Source organism: Hemitrygon akajei, chromosome 17 (genome assembly GCF_048418815.1).
Source record: "Hemitrygon akajei chromosome 17, sHemAka1.3, whole genome shotgun sequence".
NCBI classification, from domain to species: domain Eukaryota; kingdom Metazoa; phylum Chordata; class Chondrichthyes; order Myliobatiformes; family Dasyatidae; genus Hemitrygon; species Hemitrygon akajei.
In genome coordinates, this window is record NC_133140.1 from 60,219,950 (window position 1) to 60,233,994 (window position 14,045).

The 14,045-nt window shown below is 40.2% G+C and overlaps 1 protein-coding gene across 4 annotated transcripts in view; it reads right to left on the reverse strand.

The window, feature by feature from the left end:
* The window catches only part of ist1 (IST1 factor associated with ESCRT-III), a 29,042-nt gene extending 17,019 nt beyond the window's left edge, over nucleotides 1–12,023 (reverse strand). The window contains exons 1-5 of one of the 4 annotated variants that reach the window (XM_073070259.1): nucleotides 11,939–12,023; nucleotides 6,723–6,836; nucleotides 6,265–6,445; nucleotides 4,220–4,307; nucleotides 3,079–3,162 (exon numbers count right to left, since the gene is read on the reverse strand). In XM_073070259.1, coding sequence (XP_072926360.1) covers nucleotides 3,079–3,162; nucleotides 4,220–4,307; nucleotides 6,265–6,445; nucleotides 6,723–6,810 — 441 coding nt within the window. In that variant the 5' untranslated portion in view covers nucleotides 6,811–6,836; nucleotides 11,939–12,023. Of the gene's footprint in view, nucleotides 1–3,078; nucleotides 3,163–4,219; nucleotides 4,308–4,372; nucleotides 4,461–6,264; nucleotides 6,446–6,722; nucleotides 6,837–11,814 lie in introns of all 4 variants that reach the window. The other 3 variants (XM_073070256.1, XM_073070258.1, XM_073070257.1) reach the window with 3 other exon arrangements.
* Nucleotides 12,024–14,045: the final 2,022 nt, after the last annotated feature.

Consider the following 14,045-nt stretch of genomic DNA (forward strand, 5'->3'; position numbering starts at 1 on the left):
ATTAAAGGTTTGAAAGCGCCATGGTTTTCAAGGGATATTAGAAACTTGGTTCGAAAAAAGAGGGATGTCTACAATAGATATAGGCAGCATGGAGTAAAGGAATTGCTCGAGGAATATAAAGAATGTAAAAGGAAACTTAAGAAAGAGATTAGAAAAGCTAAAAGAAGTTACGAGTTTGGTTTGGCAAATAAGGTGGAAGTAAATCCGAAAGGCTTCTACAGTTATATTAAAAGCAAGAGGATAGTGAGGGATAAAATTGGTCCCTTAGAGAATCAGGGTGGTCAGCTATGTGTGGAGCCGAGGGAGATGGGAGAGATTTTGAACGATTTCTTCTCTTCGGTATTCACTAAGGAGAAGGATATCGAATGGTGTAAGGTGTGGGAAACAAGTAAGGAAGTTATGGAACCTATGACAATTAAAGAGGTGGAAGTACTGGCGCTTTTAAGAAATTTAAAAGTGGATAAATCTCCGGGTCCTGACCGGATATTCCCCAGGACCTTGAGGGAAGTTTGTGTAGAGATAGCAGGAGCTCTGACGGAGATCTTTCAGATGTCATTAGAAACAGGGATTGTGCCGGAGGATTGGCGTATTGCTCATGTGGTTCCATTGTTTAAAAAGGGTTCTAGAAGTAAGCCTGGCAATTATAGACCTGTCAGTTTGACATCAGTGGTGGGTAAATTAATGGAAAGTATTCTTAGAGATAGTATTTATAATTATCTGGATAGACAGGATCTGATTAGGAGTAGCCAGCATGGATTTGTGCGTGGAAGGTCATGTTTGACAAACCTTATTGAATTTTTTGAAGTAGTTACGAGGAATGTTGACGAGGGTAAGGCAGTGGATGTAGTCTATATGGACTTCAGCAAGGCCTTTGACAAAGTTCCACATGGAAGGTTAGTTAAGAAGGTTCAGTCGTTAGGTATTAGTGCTGGAGTAATAAAATGGATTCAACAGTGGCTAGATGGGAGATGCCAGAGAGTAGTGGTGGATAATTGTTTATCGGGATGGAGGCCGGTGACTAGCGGGGTGCCTCAGGGATCTGTTTTGGGCCCAATGTTGTTTGTAATATACATAAATGATCTGGATGATGGGGTGGTAAATTGGATTAGTAAGTATGCTGATGATACTAAGGTAGGAGGTGTTGTGGATAATGAGGTGGGTTTTCAAAGCTTGCAGGGAGATTTATGCCGGTTAGAAGAATGGGCTGAACGTTGGCAGATGGAGTTTAATGCTGAGAAGTGTGAGGTTCTACATTTTGGCAGGAATAATCCAAATAGAACATACAGGGTAAATGGTAGGGCATTGAGGAATGCAGTGGAACAGAGAGATCTAGGAATAACAGTGCATAGTTCCCTGAAGGTGGAGTCTCATGTAGATAGGGTGGTGAAGAAGGCTTTTGGAACGCTGGCCTTTATAAATCAGAGCATTGAGTACAGAAGTTGGGATGTAATGTTAAAATTGTACAAGGCATTGGTAAGGCCAAATTTGGAATATTGTGTACAGTTCTGGTCACCGAATTATAGGAAAGATATCAATAAATTAGAGAGAGTGCAGAGACGATTTACTAGGATGTTACCAGGGTTTCAGCACTTAAGTTACAGAGAAAGGTTGAACAAGTTAGGTCTCTATTCATTGGAGCGTAGAAGGTTGAGGGGGGATTTGATCGAGGTATTTAAAATGTTGAGAGGGATAGATAGAGTTGACGTGAATAGGCTGTTTCCATTGAGAGTAGGGGAGATTCAAACGAGAGGACATGATTTGAGAGTTAGGGGGCAAAAGTTTAAGGGAAACACGAGGGGGTATTTCTTTACTCAGAGAGTGATAGCTGTGTGGAATGAGCTTCCTGTAGAAGTAGTAGAGGCCAGATCAGTTGTGTCATTTAAGGTAAAATTGGATAGGTATATGGATAGGAAAGGAGTGGAGGGTTATGGGCTGAGTGCGGGTAGGTGGGACTAGGTGAGATTAAGAGTTCGGCACGGACTAGGAGGGCCGGAATGGCCTGTTTCCGTGCTGTGATTGTTATATGGTTATATGGTTAATGGCAGAATTGTTCAAGACCAAGGAGATGGTGGTGGACTTTAGGAGATCTAGGCCTCATATGGAGCCAGTGATCATTAATGGAGAATGTGTGGAGCAGGTTAAGACCTACAAGTATCTGGGAGTACAGTTAGACGAGAAGCTAGACTGGACTGCCAACACAGATGCCTTGTGCAGGAAGGCACAGAGTCGACTGTACTTCCTTAGAAGGTTGGCGTCATTCAATGTCTGTAGTGAGATGCTGAAGATGTTCTATAGGTCAGTTGTGGAGAGCGCCCTCTTCTTTGTGGTGGCGTGTTGGGGAGGAAGCATTAAGAAGAGGGACGCCTCACGTCTTAATAAGCTGGTAAGGAAGGCGGGCTCTGTCGTGGGCAAAGTACTGGAGAGTTTAACATCGGTAGCTGAGCGAAGGGCGCTGAGTAGGCTACGGTCAATTATGGAAAACTCTGAACATCCTCTACATAGCACCATCCAGAGACAGAGAAGCAGTTTCAGCGACAGGTTACTATCGATGCAATGCTCCTCAGACAGGATGAAGAGGTCAATACTCCCCAATGCCATTAGGCTTTACAATTCAACCGCCAGGACTTAAGAACTTTTTAAAAGCTATTATTAATGCTTTTTGAGATAGTGATTTAGATGCATATCATATTTTTCACTGAGTTAAGTATTGTATGTTATTAGTTTTGCTACAACAAGTGTATGGGACATTGGAAAAAAAAGTTGAATTTCCCCATGGAGATGAATAAAGTATCTATCTATCTATCTATCTTCAAGAACAATGTCCTGGTCACTAAAAACTGATTGCTGTATGTGCTTATTTGGGGCATTGTATTTTTTAGGTTGTTGGTGTGAGTAAATTAGTCTTCCCATATTATATCAATGACAATCCAAAATTGTACTGGCAGGTCATGCTCATGAAAGGCATGAATTAGTATTTTCTTCCTATAACATTCTAATTCCAACTTAGAGAGGCTAGTGCTCTTGACACTCCCTTTTTACAGCAATGAAACATTAAAAAAAAAACCACACTGCATTTACCCTCTCATTCACAGTCCCGATTTGGTTTGTTCTGCAAAGTTTTCCATACTCCTTGCTGTATTTGGCACAGAGCTGATCTGAAACCTACAAGAGAAAAAGCGATTATGAAATATCGCTGTGGACCCAAGCTCCAGTAAAGCAGGAAAATGAGGTATCCTGGACTATATAGATCAAGAAGCAAATGGAACAGTAGTTGTTTTCATTTTGAACTATCTATACTTTTGTAAAATATGGAATGATTTTATAATCATAACTTTGTAGAAAATAGTTTATTTACACTAGTTAATTCACATTGGGAGATTGCTTGAGGTTTCCACAGTGAAGATATATTAAAGAGTACAAGGTACAATTTCAAATATTCCAGACATAGGTTGAGATCCCTTTCCAAAAAGATTTAGTAGTATGATCATTATATTTCAATAAAGAAACTTCAGAGTAATAAAGAAGTTACAATTTTACATTCTCCTAAAGTCTACCTTCTTCCACAGATAATTCTATCCTGGAATATTTGTATATTTCAGTATGGGAAAAGTTTGAACAATAACCTGCCAAGCTCAAAAGATTTGCTGTAGAAGCCAAGAATGGAAAACTAAAATTTAAAATATTGTTTCTACCTAAAATGCAATAATCAGTATTTGATGAGAAAACATAAATACCACCTTGCAAAGATTTGAGAACCATTCACCAAAGCAGACATATAGTTTTGTGGATAAGTTAAACCATTAGTGAAGAGATATGAGACAGCAAGATATCCGGTTGAAATATTGGTGAGCAACTACTGCACTTCACTTGGAGAGAAATCTGAAATGGAACTAGTTCTTAAACACTGTAATAAGCTGTTGAAAAGTTTAGCACTGATTGGAATTACAGATTTTGTCAAATAGTAAATAATGGAAGTGTTTTCTACATAAGCTTAAAATGAGAAGTAAAAGCTATATGCAGCTGAGTTGTATTTGCTAATGCTAATACATTTATCTAGATAAGCTAACATCAATCAAACCTAAAACATCAAATTTAAAAAGAAATTAAGAAGCACAAATCCAGCAGCACAAATATTTCACTTTGAACTCAGGCATGTGAAATACACACAAATACAGAGGACTAAACTGCAGTTGCACTATCCCCATTTGCTGTTACTTACTATTTTCAACTCTATTACATCTGTTGGCAACCTTGGGGCAGCCCAGATTATTGTTGAGACTGCCTCTGCCAGGCCTGCGTCCAGTTCCCTGAATGAAAAAGTGGGTAGACAGAAATTGTAAATCTGTAATCCACTAAGAGAAATAATACTTACAGTTCTGAGTTCAACCACTTCATTCTGAAGCCGTGGGGCAGCCCAAATCAGAGTGGATATTGACTCACTGAGACCTGTGTCAAGTTCTCTAAACACACACACACAGAAGAAGAGAATGTAGGTTACAAATAAAACATCATGTATTGTATATATTGGGCTCACCAGTTAAACTAATTAATGCTTCAGATATTTTTTTCAGTTACAAGTCACAATGTAAGTAAAGTCAATCCTGAGAAACCTACATTTAGATCTCAGTCTGATGAAGCATACACTCACCTCAAATCCACTGAACGAAGGGAATGCTTAGGACCTACTCTTACACCTACAAGTGTATGAACTAGTCTACTTAGAATAACCATAGGGAGCTATAACAGAACTACTTAATCAACCTGCAATGTTTTTCACTGGGATTCAGGTTGCAAGATCATGGAAATATTAGAATAAAGTAATCCAAGATGTATTTGACAACTAACATTACTGATGCCATTATTGGTGCAGATCATTTGTTTAATTGTTAGTCATAATAAAGCATAGGCATCTAAAATATTTGATATCAAAGTTTGTCACTCCTTCCCTGACTTTGCAATTACATCCGCAGAAGAATGCTCGAAGTTTAGGACAATAGGTAATTGCCATTCACCTCAAAAAACCTCTTTCCACTGCATGGACTTCTTTTCTAGCTCTGGATATCACTCCAGCCTAAGCTGCAGAAAATCCAACAACAGTGATATCAGGCACACCAAATATGAATGCTTCAAAAATTCTCATGGGTGTGGGAAACTTTTTTTTAAACTTCTTAGAGTGAAGATACATTTGGACATGGATGATTTCAGAAAATTGAAATATTATACAAAATGATTTCAATAACCTTATTTCAATATCATGGACATTTCAAAAAGAGAATTCTGATGAAGGAGCCTGTAGTAATATATTTACCGTACTCTTTCCATGAATATTGCCTAATCTGTTGAGTTTTCCCAGCAATTTTCTGTTTATATTCTGAAGGGTTTTTTTAAGCTCCACATTCAAAGTGCTACTTACTCAGCTTTTATAGATGAATCAAAAATTGAAATCAGAGATTTCATTTCCTTCTGCAAGTACTTTGATATTGCATCATGAAGCTAGCAGGATATCACTGGCAGCAACTCCTGGATTTCTAATTTCAAAGGGTTTAATTATGGCCGAGCAGACTTCAGAAGTTATTGTCTATTTCTCAGTCTGACAGCAAACACTGAAGATTTCAATGTTACGCAAATTATGTACTTTAGAAAAAACAGTAGCTCAAAAAGGTGCAGAAGAGATTTACCAGAAAGGATCCATAAATGATGGATTTAACCTAAAAAGTTTAAATTAATTTGGACAGAAATAGTTCATAGTGGAGTGGCATTAATTGTGGTATGAAAATGTTCACTACAATCGTTGATATGACAACCAGGGGACCCAGGTGGGCAGAAGCTTGTTATTTACAGAAGCTTGTTATTTAATATCATCACAAACAGGAGAAAATTTGCAGATGCTGGAAATCCAAAGCAACAAACACAAAATGCAAGAGGAACTCAGCAGGCCAGGCAGCATCTATGGAAAAGAGTAAACAGTCGCTGCTTCAGCCCAAAATGTCGGCTGTTTACCCTTCTCCATAGATGCTGCCTGGCTTGCTGAGTTCCTCCTGCTTTTTGTGTATGTTATTTAATATCTTGTTTGTTCCTCTCTTACAAATTTAAAGCTGCTGCAATTTTTCTGTTACTCAAGTTCTCCCTACTGGCTTTGTAAACTTAATTTCTCATTTCTGGAACACACTAAGATTTTGCTGGTTAGCTATTTTACAATCATTACAAACAATAATATGCTAAAATGTGCACAAGACTGAGACAACAAGTGTCATGTTTACATACTTCATCGACTGGATCATGCCAAATCTTGCAAGCAATAAATCACAGTACAGCTCCAGAATTTCCATGGCTTCCACCAAGTAGTCCTCCCGAATGATATGCTCAACACGGATTCGAGCCCGTTCATCCTTCCCAGCTGCAAGATAATCTGCGATTTCTTTCCTGGCTTTTTGAGCTAATTCAGCTAAGAGAATAATTAAACAATATCAAATACAGCAATGTTTTTAAAGAATGCAACATTTTGCATAATATTTATTATTTTGTATGGTATGTAAGGAACACACAATATAGTGTTAAAGAGCTGGATAATTATGCAGCAAGTCAGAAACACAAAGGTTTTGATACTCCAGCTCCACCAACTATACAAAATGTTTATTTAAATTAAGTATTATGATTATGAAGATAAAGTTTATTACAAATGAATTCATCAAATTTGTCATAATTTAATTAAAATCACCTACTTTTCTTTTTCTCCAGCAGCTTAAGCCTATTGATAACAAGTCGCAGGTTCACCCGCAAACGTTCCGGTCTAAATCCCGATCGCAGCATGATTCTATCACTAAAATTGAATCAATCTAGCAAAAATATAAAGAGAGGCACAAGTCACAAAAAGTTGCCTAAGTTCCTTTATCCAGTTTTAATCTGAGTTATTTCTATGAAAACAATTTATATTAAATGTAAAGTAGTTACAACATTCATATAAACACGAGAAATTCTGCTGATGCTGGAAATCCAATGCAACACACAAAATGCTGAAGGAATTCAGCAAGTCAGCAGCATCTATGGAAATGAATGAACAGTGGACATTTTGGGCCAAGACCCTTCATCCGAACTGGAGAGGAAGGGGGAAGATGCTAGAATAAAAAGGTGGGAGTGGGGAAGGAGGACTAGCTAGGTGACAGGTGAAGCCACATGGGTGGGAAAGATAAAGGGCTAGAGAAGAATGAATCTGATACAAAAGGAGAATGGACCATAGGAGAAAGAGAAGGGGCATCAGAAGGAGGTGATAGGCAGGTGAGAAGAGGTTAGTAGCCAGAGCATATGATAGAAGAAGAGGGAAAGGGGAGCAATATTATTCTAATGGAAGCAGAAATCAATATTCATGCCATTGGGTTGGAGGCTACATGGAATATGAGGTGTTGCTCGTCCAACCTGAGAGTGACCTCATGGTGGCACAAAAAGTGGCCATGGATCAACATGTCGGAACAGGAATGAGAATAGGAATTAAAATGGCTGGAACCAGGAAATTCTGCTGTTGGCAAATGGAGCAGAGCTGTTCGACAAAGTGGTCTCACCAATGTACAGGAGGCAGCACTGGAAGCACAACAGACAGCCCCAACAGATTCGCAGGTGGCGTGTTGCCTCACCTGGATGGAGGTTTGGTGCCCTGAATGGAGGTGAGGGAGGAGGTGATGGACAGGTATAGCACTTACAGGGATAAGTGCCAGGAGAGAGATTAGTGGAGAGGGAAGAATGGACAATGGAATCACAAAGGAAGTGATTCCTGCAGAAAGTGAAGAGTGAGGGGTGGTGTGGGAGTAAATGTTTTTGGTGGTAGGATCTCTTTGAAGATGGTGGAAGTTGCAAAGAATGACTTGTTGGATGTGGAGGCAAGGACTCCAAAAATTCTAGCCTCGTTGAGACAGCGCGGATGTCCAGGTAACGGAGGAGATGTGGGTGATGGCAGCATCAATGGCGGAGGAAGGGAAACCTCATTCTCTGAACAAGGAGAATATCTCTGATGTCCTGGAAAGAAAACACACATTCTGGGAACAGATGCAGTGGAGACGAAGGAAGTGAGAAAAGGGAATTGCATTTTTACAGGGTGTGAAGAGATATAGTCAAGATAGCCATGGGAATCGGTAGGTTTATAAATGATGTCGGTCGACAGTTTGTCTCCAGAGATGGAGAGATATCGAGAAAGGGAAGGGAAGTATCAGAGATGAACCAAGTGAATTTAAGGACAGGGTGGAAGTTGATGAATTTGACGAACGCAGCATGTGTGCGTGAAGTAGCAGTCCATGATGTGTGAAGGAAGAGTTGCAGAACATTACCAGGGAAGGCTTAGAACACAGACTGTTCTACATAGAAAAGTAAAACATTTTTGTTACGTTTCTGTGCTGTTTATTCTATTTCCTTGCTGGAAAAACTAATCAAATACTATGCTGCAAGCATTGCATATGACTAACTTTGTCACCTTATCTAACTCTGCTGAACCATTTTTGCCTTTAAACCTTATGCTTATTATCACCATCCTCTTCAGTCTTTGCCACATTGCTCTAAGTTTAACAATATTCACAAAAGCAACAAATTCTTCACCCTCCCACGAATTTTACCCACTTTTGGAGGACGAAATGTATGCTACCACCCTTTTAAACATTCTAAAGTACACAGAAAGCACAAAGTTGCAAATATACAGAAAAATACAAAATGGGAGAAGGGAAAACAAGGTCCATGCACCTTCCCAGATTACAGTGGGGTACAGTTCCTTGAAATGTTACAAGTCTGAGATGAAGCCACAAACTAATTCCTCACACAGACAGGATGCCTACAGTCCCATAGCAGTCAGCAAATCAATCCCACTGGCCTCCACTTATTTACACGGCTGAATAAACTGGGCGTTCATAAGCTGAGGAAGACGTACAATTTTAATCATGCAGGTGTCTATTTTATCTACCTTCATCTCGGGATCCACCTGTATTTCCACAATCTACTGAATCTATTACTAAGCACTAACAATGCCACTATTTCAAACACTAACTCTTATTCTGCATTCAACAATGTTATTGGCATCTGTGCTATTGATTGCATGATTTTAACTACTATTGCCACCAATAATGATTCCAGCTAAAATCCTGTCTGAGCAGCACACTGGACTAGTGGTAGGATACAACTTTTTAATGATCACTTTGTCTTTAGTCAATCAAGGTCGATGCAAATTTTCTGCTCGCTGTAATTTAGTAACATCAATGTCTAACCAATAATTTAATACAACTCCATAATTTAAATTCCTTGGAATTACATTGTGAAGTTAGGGCAGATGCCAGTAACCAATCTTTGAAAGGCATTTCTATCAGACTAAACCCATGGCAGGTGGTAAAGGAACTAACAGCAAAGCCTCTGCCACCCAATTTCATCAAATTACTTATCAATTGATCGTTAATATAAATGATAAATGTGCTTGCCATGCAATCCCTTTGAAAACAAAAACATGATGATACAACAGCCTATCAAATAATTCCCAAAGAGCTACTACATATACAAGGCAATTTCTGCTTATGATGGCCCATGTTGTGTAAAGTCACCAGACACACACTGAAGCTAGTGGATACAGAAGTGTTTTATTCAACAAAATCGAGCAGCAAACACTCTTGGAAGAGGAGGCTTGTTCAATTAATATTATATGACATTTTACATGCTAAAGATCAAAGGTAAAAACTGGACAATTCTATATAGTTACAATGTATGTACAATGCTTCCTTTCAGTTACATATAGTTTTCATACACCTTCTTTACACCCATACTCCAGACACCCAAAATGAATGCTAATCAGCAATGTCTGGTTTTCAATCAACTGGCGTCCACAGCTCCAAACCATTGTTCAGGGCTGCATTTTAAACTTAATCTACAATCCATGTTCATGTCTGAAGAATGGCTGCCGTTGAACTTAATATTTGCTTTATACCCTAACTCCAGAAAACTGCCCACAGCTCCACGTGAATGATTGAGGGATTTAGTGCTTTGCTGTCTTCAAGGGACTTCAGTGAGGTCTGGAGCAGAGTGTGCGAACTGCAGATGGGGCACAACCCCGTGATCAATTCCACTGCTTCTCTTTGATTGAGGCATCGAGCTAACAAGGAGAGTGGAGGACGGGTGGATGTTTGGTACTGCCTGCCTGCATTTGGCCAGTCTTCCTCTTGCTGGCTGCTGTCAGGGGAAAGTGCAGGATCCACATTGCGAGGATTTATCAGCGAGGCTGTGGACTAGTTTTGGGAGACTTTGAGCTTCATGTTGCATGTGTTTCTGGATTTTGGTTACCGTTTTTTTTGCCATTTTCAAATGGTTTGATCGGGGCAACTGATGCAGACTAGGGCGCCTTCAGTGAAGGAATGGCCCTGCAGTGCAGCACTCAGTTGAACGAGACAGAATGCTACAGAACTCCTGGTTTGATGTTTGATATTCTGTGTTGCTCGCTTGCTCTTTGCACAATTTGTTCTCTTTTCGCATGTTGGGTGCCTGATGTTTTCTTGAATGGGTTCCATGGCATTTCTTTGTTTCGTGGCCACCCGCAGAGGGGATGGGGGGGGGGAGGGGGGGGAAGAGAGACACAAATCTCAGAGTTGCATGCTTGATAAATGTAGGTTGAAAAAATACCCAGTATGGACAGTTAACCATGTGCATCCACATGGCTTAGTGGATGTACATGATATCAGATGTCTACAAGATGCACAGATGACTTCTGACCACTAAACTCTATATCAGAACAAAGTAGCTCTTTCTCTTTATGGACCCACTGCATAACCACCATACAACTTTAGCCACTGCTATTACAAAGGTGGGGAAAACAGCAAAGTCCTACAAGCAGGAATGAAATACCTTTCCCGTAAACTAAGATTACAAAAGTAGTTTGTAATCTTCTGATGAAGATTACAAATCTCCTCCTGATGAAGGGTTTCGGCCCAAAATGTCATCACTACCTCCTCCCATAGATGCTGTCTGGCCTGCTGAGTTCTGCCAGCATTTTGTGTTTTTTACAAAAGTAGTTGTAATTTTTGTAATGCTAGCAACTTGAAATACAAAACAAAGACCACCAGATCAGCCACTGTCTGTGGAAGGTTCTGCAGTTAAAACTTTTATTAGAACTGGAGAAGTTTTCAGGTGAAAACAAGTGGGAGAGGTGAAAAGAATAAAGGAATATCCGTGATAGAGTGGGAACCAAAATCCGGATGACGTCATCTAAGGTGAACGCTTACTAATGATGACCTTGCATTACAATTGGCATGTTTCAAACAAAACAAATAGGATGACTGATTATATCAAAATGCTGAATTCAATATTGAGCTCCAAAAGCTGAAAGCATGCCTGGACAGTGCTACTCCTCACAATATTAGCTTCATCCCCATCTACAACTTTACATCTCATTTTAAAGGCTGTGCCAAGCTATATTTTGTGCTCAGGTCTCTGAAAATAGAAGCACAAAACTTTGATGAAAGAACCGCGTACACAAAGCTCCCTACCGTTAGAAATTTACCATCACAAGTAAACAATTCTGCGAAGTCTCAACTTAAAACCTCCACTTTAAAGACAATCTCTACTCTAACAAAGGAATGAGAAGTTTCGCAAGCTCGATCGGGATAAACACCAAATTGAGCTTCAAAGTTGAACTGTTTACTCTCGTAAGTTTATCACTTATTCTGGAAGGGTGAAACATCAAACTCGGCGCAATGTTCAAACTTTACACAAAAGCGATAGGCTTCCTTGATTTCCGATTTTAGGCCTCAGAGGCCATGGAAGTACCGAAACACGGAAGTGGGTTCAGAAACATAAACAAACCGCAGTCAATAAAGCCGTCGAAAATGCGCTATCGGGGCCCAGTGCCCTTTTAATCGGGTCAGGGAAAGGCATCGTACGCGGGTACTGAGACCCCCGCATCCCCTCACCGCCATGCCAGTCTCACCTCACCGTCTCGGCGATTCAATATCCCCACCGCCGCCGACGAAACTCCCGGTGACGTCACCTGTCACAGGCGAACCCGGCGGAAATGACGTCAGGAATCCCGTGACAGCGCAAGATTATTGTTGTTGCTAGGACACCAGCAATTGTCAAAGATCAGCATTTGTGGAGATTCCGCTCTGTTTTTTGTAGGTCTCGACTGGAGCAAACATTGTGGCGTAATAGCATTGATTTGGTCGAGTAGGAGAAGAGCGTGAATGAAATATGATGCACCGCACCAAATAACTTCCTAGTACACGTTTTACCTTTCGGGCCGAGACCTTTCATCAGGACCGGGGGAAAAAGATGAGACGATCCTGATGAAGGGTTCCTGCCTGAAACGTCGACTGTTTCCATAGATGCTGCCTGGTCTGCTGAGTTTCTCCAGCATTTTGTCTGTGTCGCCTTGGATTTTCAACATCCGCAGATTTTCTCTTGTTTGAAATTCTTGAAAACCCCTTGCTGAAATTTTGAAGTGGAATTTAAAGTGGAATCATTTAGTGTTCCTGGTTAAACCGCAAGTCCAGAAATTGTCTACAACCCTGTCACCTTACTTTCATGGGGAAGTTCTCAAGAAACACATGGAGTCAAAATTCACTTACAAAATTCATGTGGAAATCGCTCTAATTGAGCAATAAGTTCATTGGAATTGAAATTGCACTCCAGCTGAGCTGGTAGGTCCAAATAGCCCACATATTGGTTTGAAATATGGAAATAAATGGGTTTGACTGGGAATCCATGTGGTCTTTCTTTTTCCAATATTTCAACTCCTGCCAAAGTATTCACCCAAATTAACATTTGCCTCACAATAATATTTCAAGAGCAATTAAACATGTACTTGAAGAATTCAATCTGCAAACTTAAGGGCAGAAAAACTGGGCTCTGGCGCTGACTTGATTGCTCTTTCACAGAGCCTGGACAAACAGAACAGACCAAATAGCTAATTCTACAAATTTATATTATTCATTGTGCTACTCTAAAGATTCCATTCCATTCTCAATTTAACCTTTGCCCTTGTGATTTTTATGCTACATTGAATCTGAAGTAACACTCAATTCATTCTCATTTACATTTGTGTACTAAGGAATGACAAACAACTTTGAATATTGAGGAGGGTGATAGATTTCCAAGTCACACTGATCTACAGCTTGGAGGAAGGAGTACATGAAAGTGGTGGTGGTGCCATGCATCTTCTGTCTGTGTCCCTGGTGGTAGAGGGAGTGAGTTTTGGAGTTTTGAGCGGTTCAAATAGCATGGGTGAGTAATTGCAATGTGTTTTGTAGATGGTTCGCACTGCAGCCACTGTGCTCCAGTTATAGAGAGAATGGATATAGAGAGGGTGGATCATGGGGTTACAGTCAACCTGGCTGCCTTGTTGTAAATGTTGAACATCTTGAGAGTTGTTGGTGCTGCACTCACCAAGGCAAAGGGGGAGTTTCAATCACGTCCTGACTTGTGATTCCAGGTGTAGATCATTCATAATAGAATTCCCAGCCTCTGACCTGCTCTTGCTGCCACGGTATTTACGAGATGGGTCCTGCTGAGGATATTGATCTGGTGGGGTCCCAGTGACAGCAATGCCATTGAATGTCGTGGTCATTACCAGGCAGCTTTCTGTACAAACGTTATTTGTCATTGACTGTTGTCCAGTTTGAGCTGTATGCAGGCAGGGACTGATTCATTTGTCGAGACAATTGAAAATTGTGCCCTCATCAGCAAACGTGCACTTTTAGCCTTATTATGGAATGAACATCATTATATGAAGCAACTGAAGATGATTAGATAGAACTTCTAAAATGTTTTAGGGTTGGCTTAATCCTAATTTACCTTTATGAAAAGGATGGTTCCAACTCCTGGAGTGGTTTTCCTTTAAAGCACATTGACATGTTTTACATGATGTCATGCTAAATCAATTGTTGCACTTATGTCAAGGTCAGTCACTCACACACGAGCAAACTCCAAAAGGAGCATCAGTGAATATGTTGTTGATGAGTAAGAGCCAGTTGACAGCACTTTAAATGACAGCTTCCATCACTCTGCAGGTGACTGACAGTAGACTGATTCGCAGCACT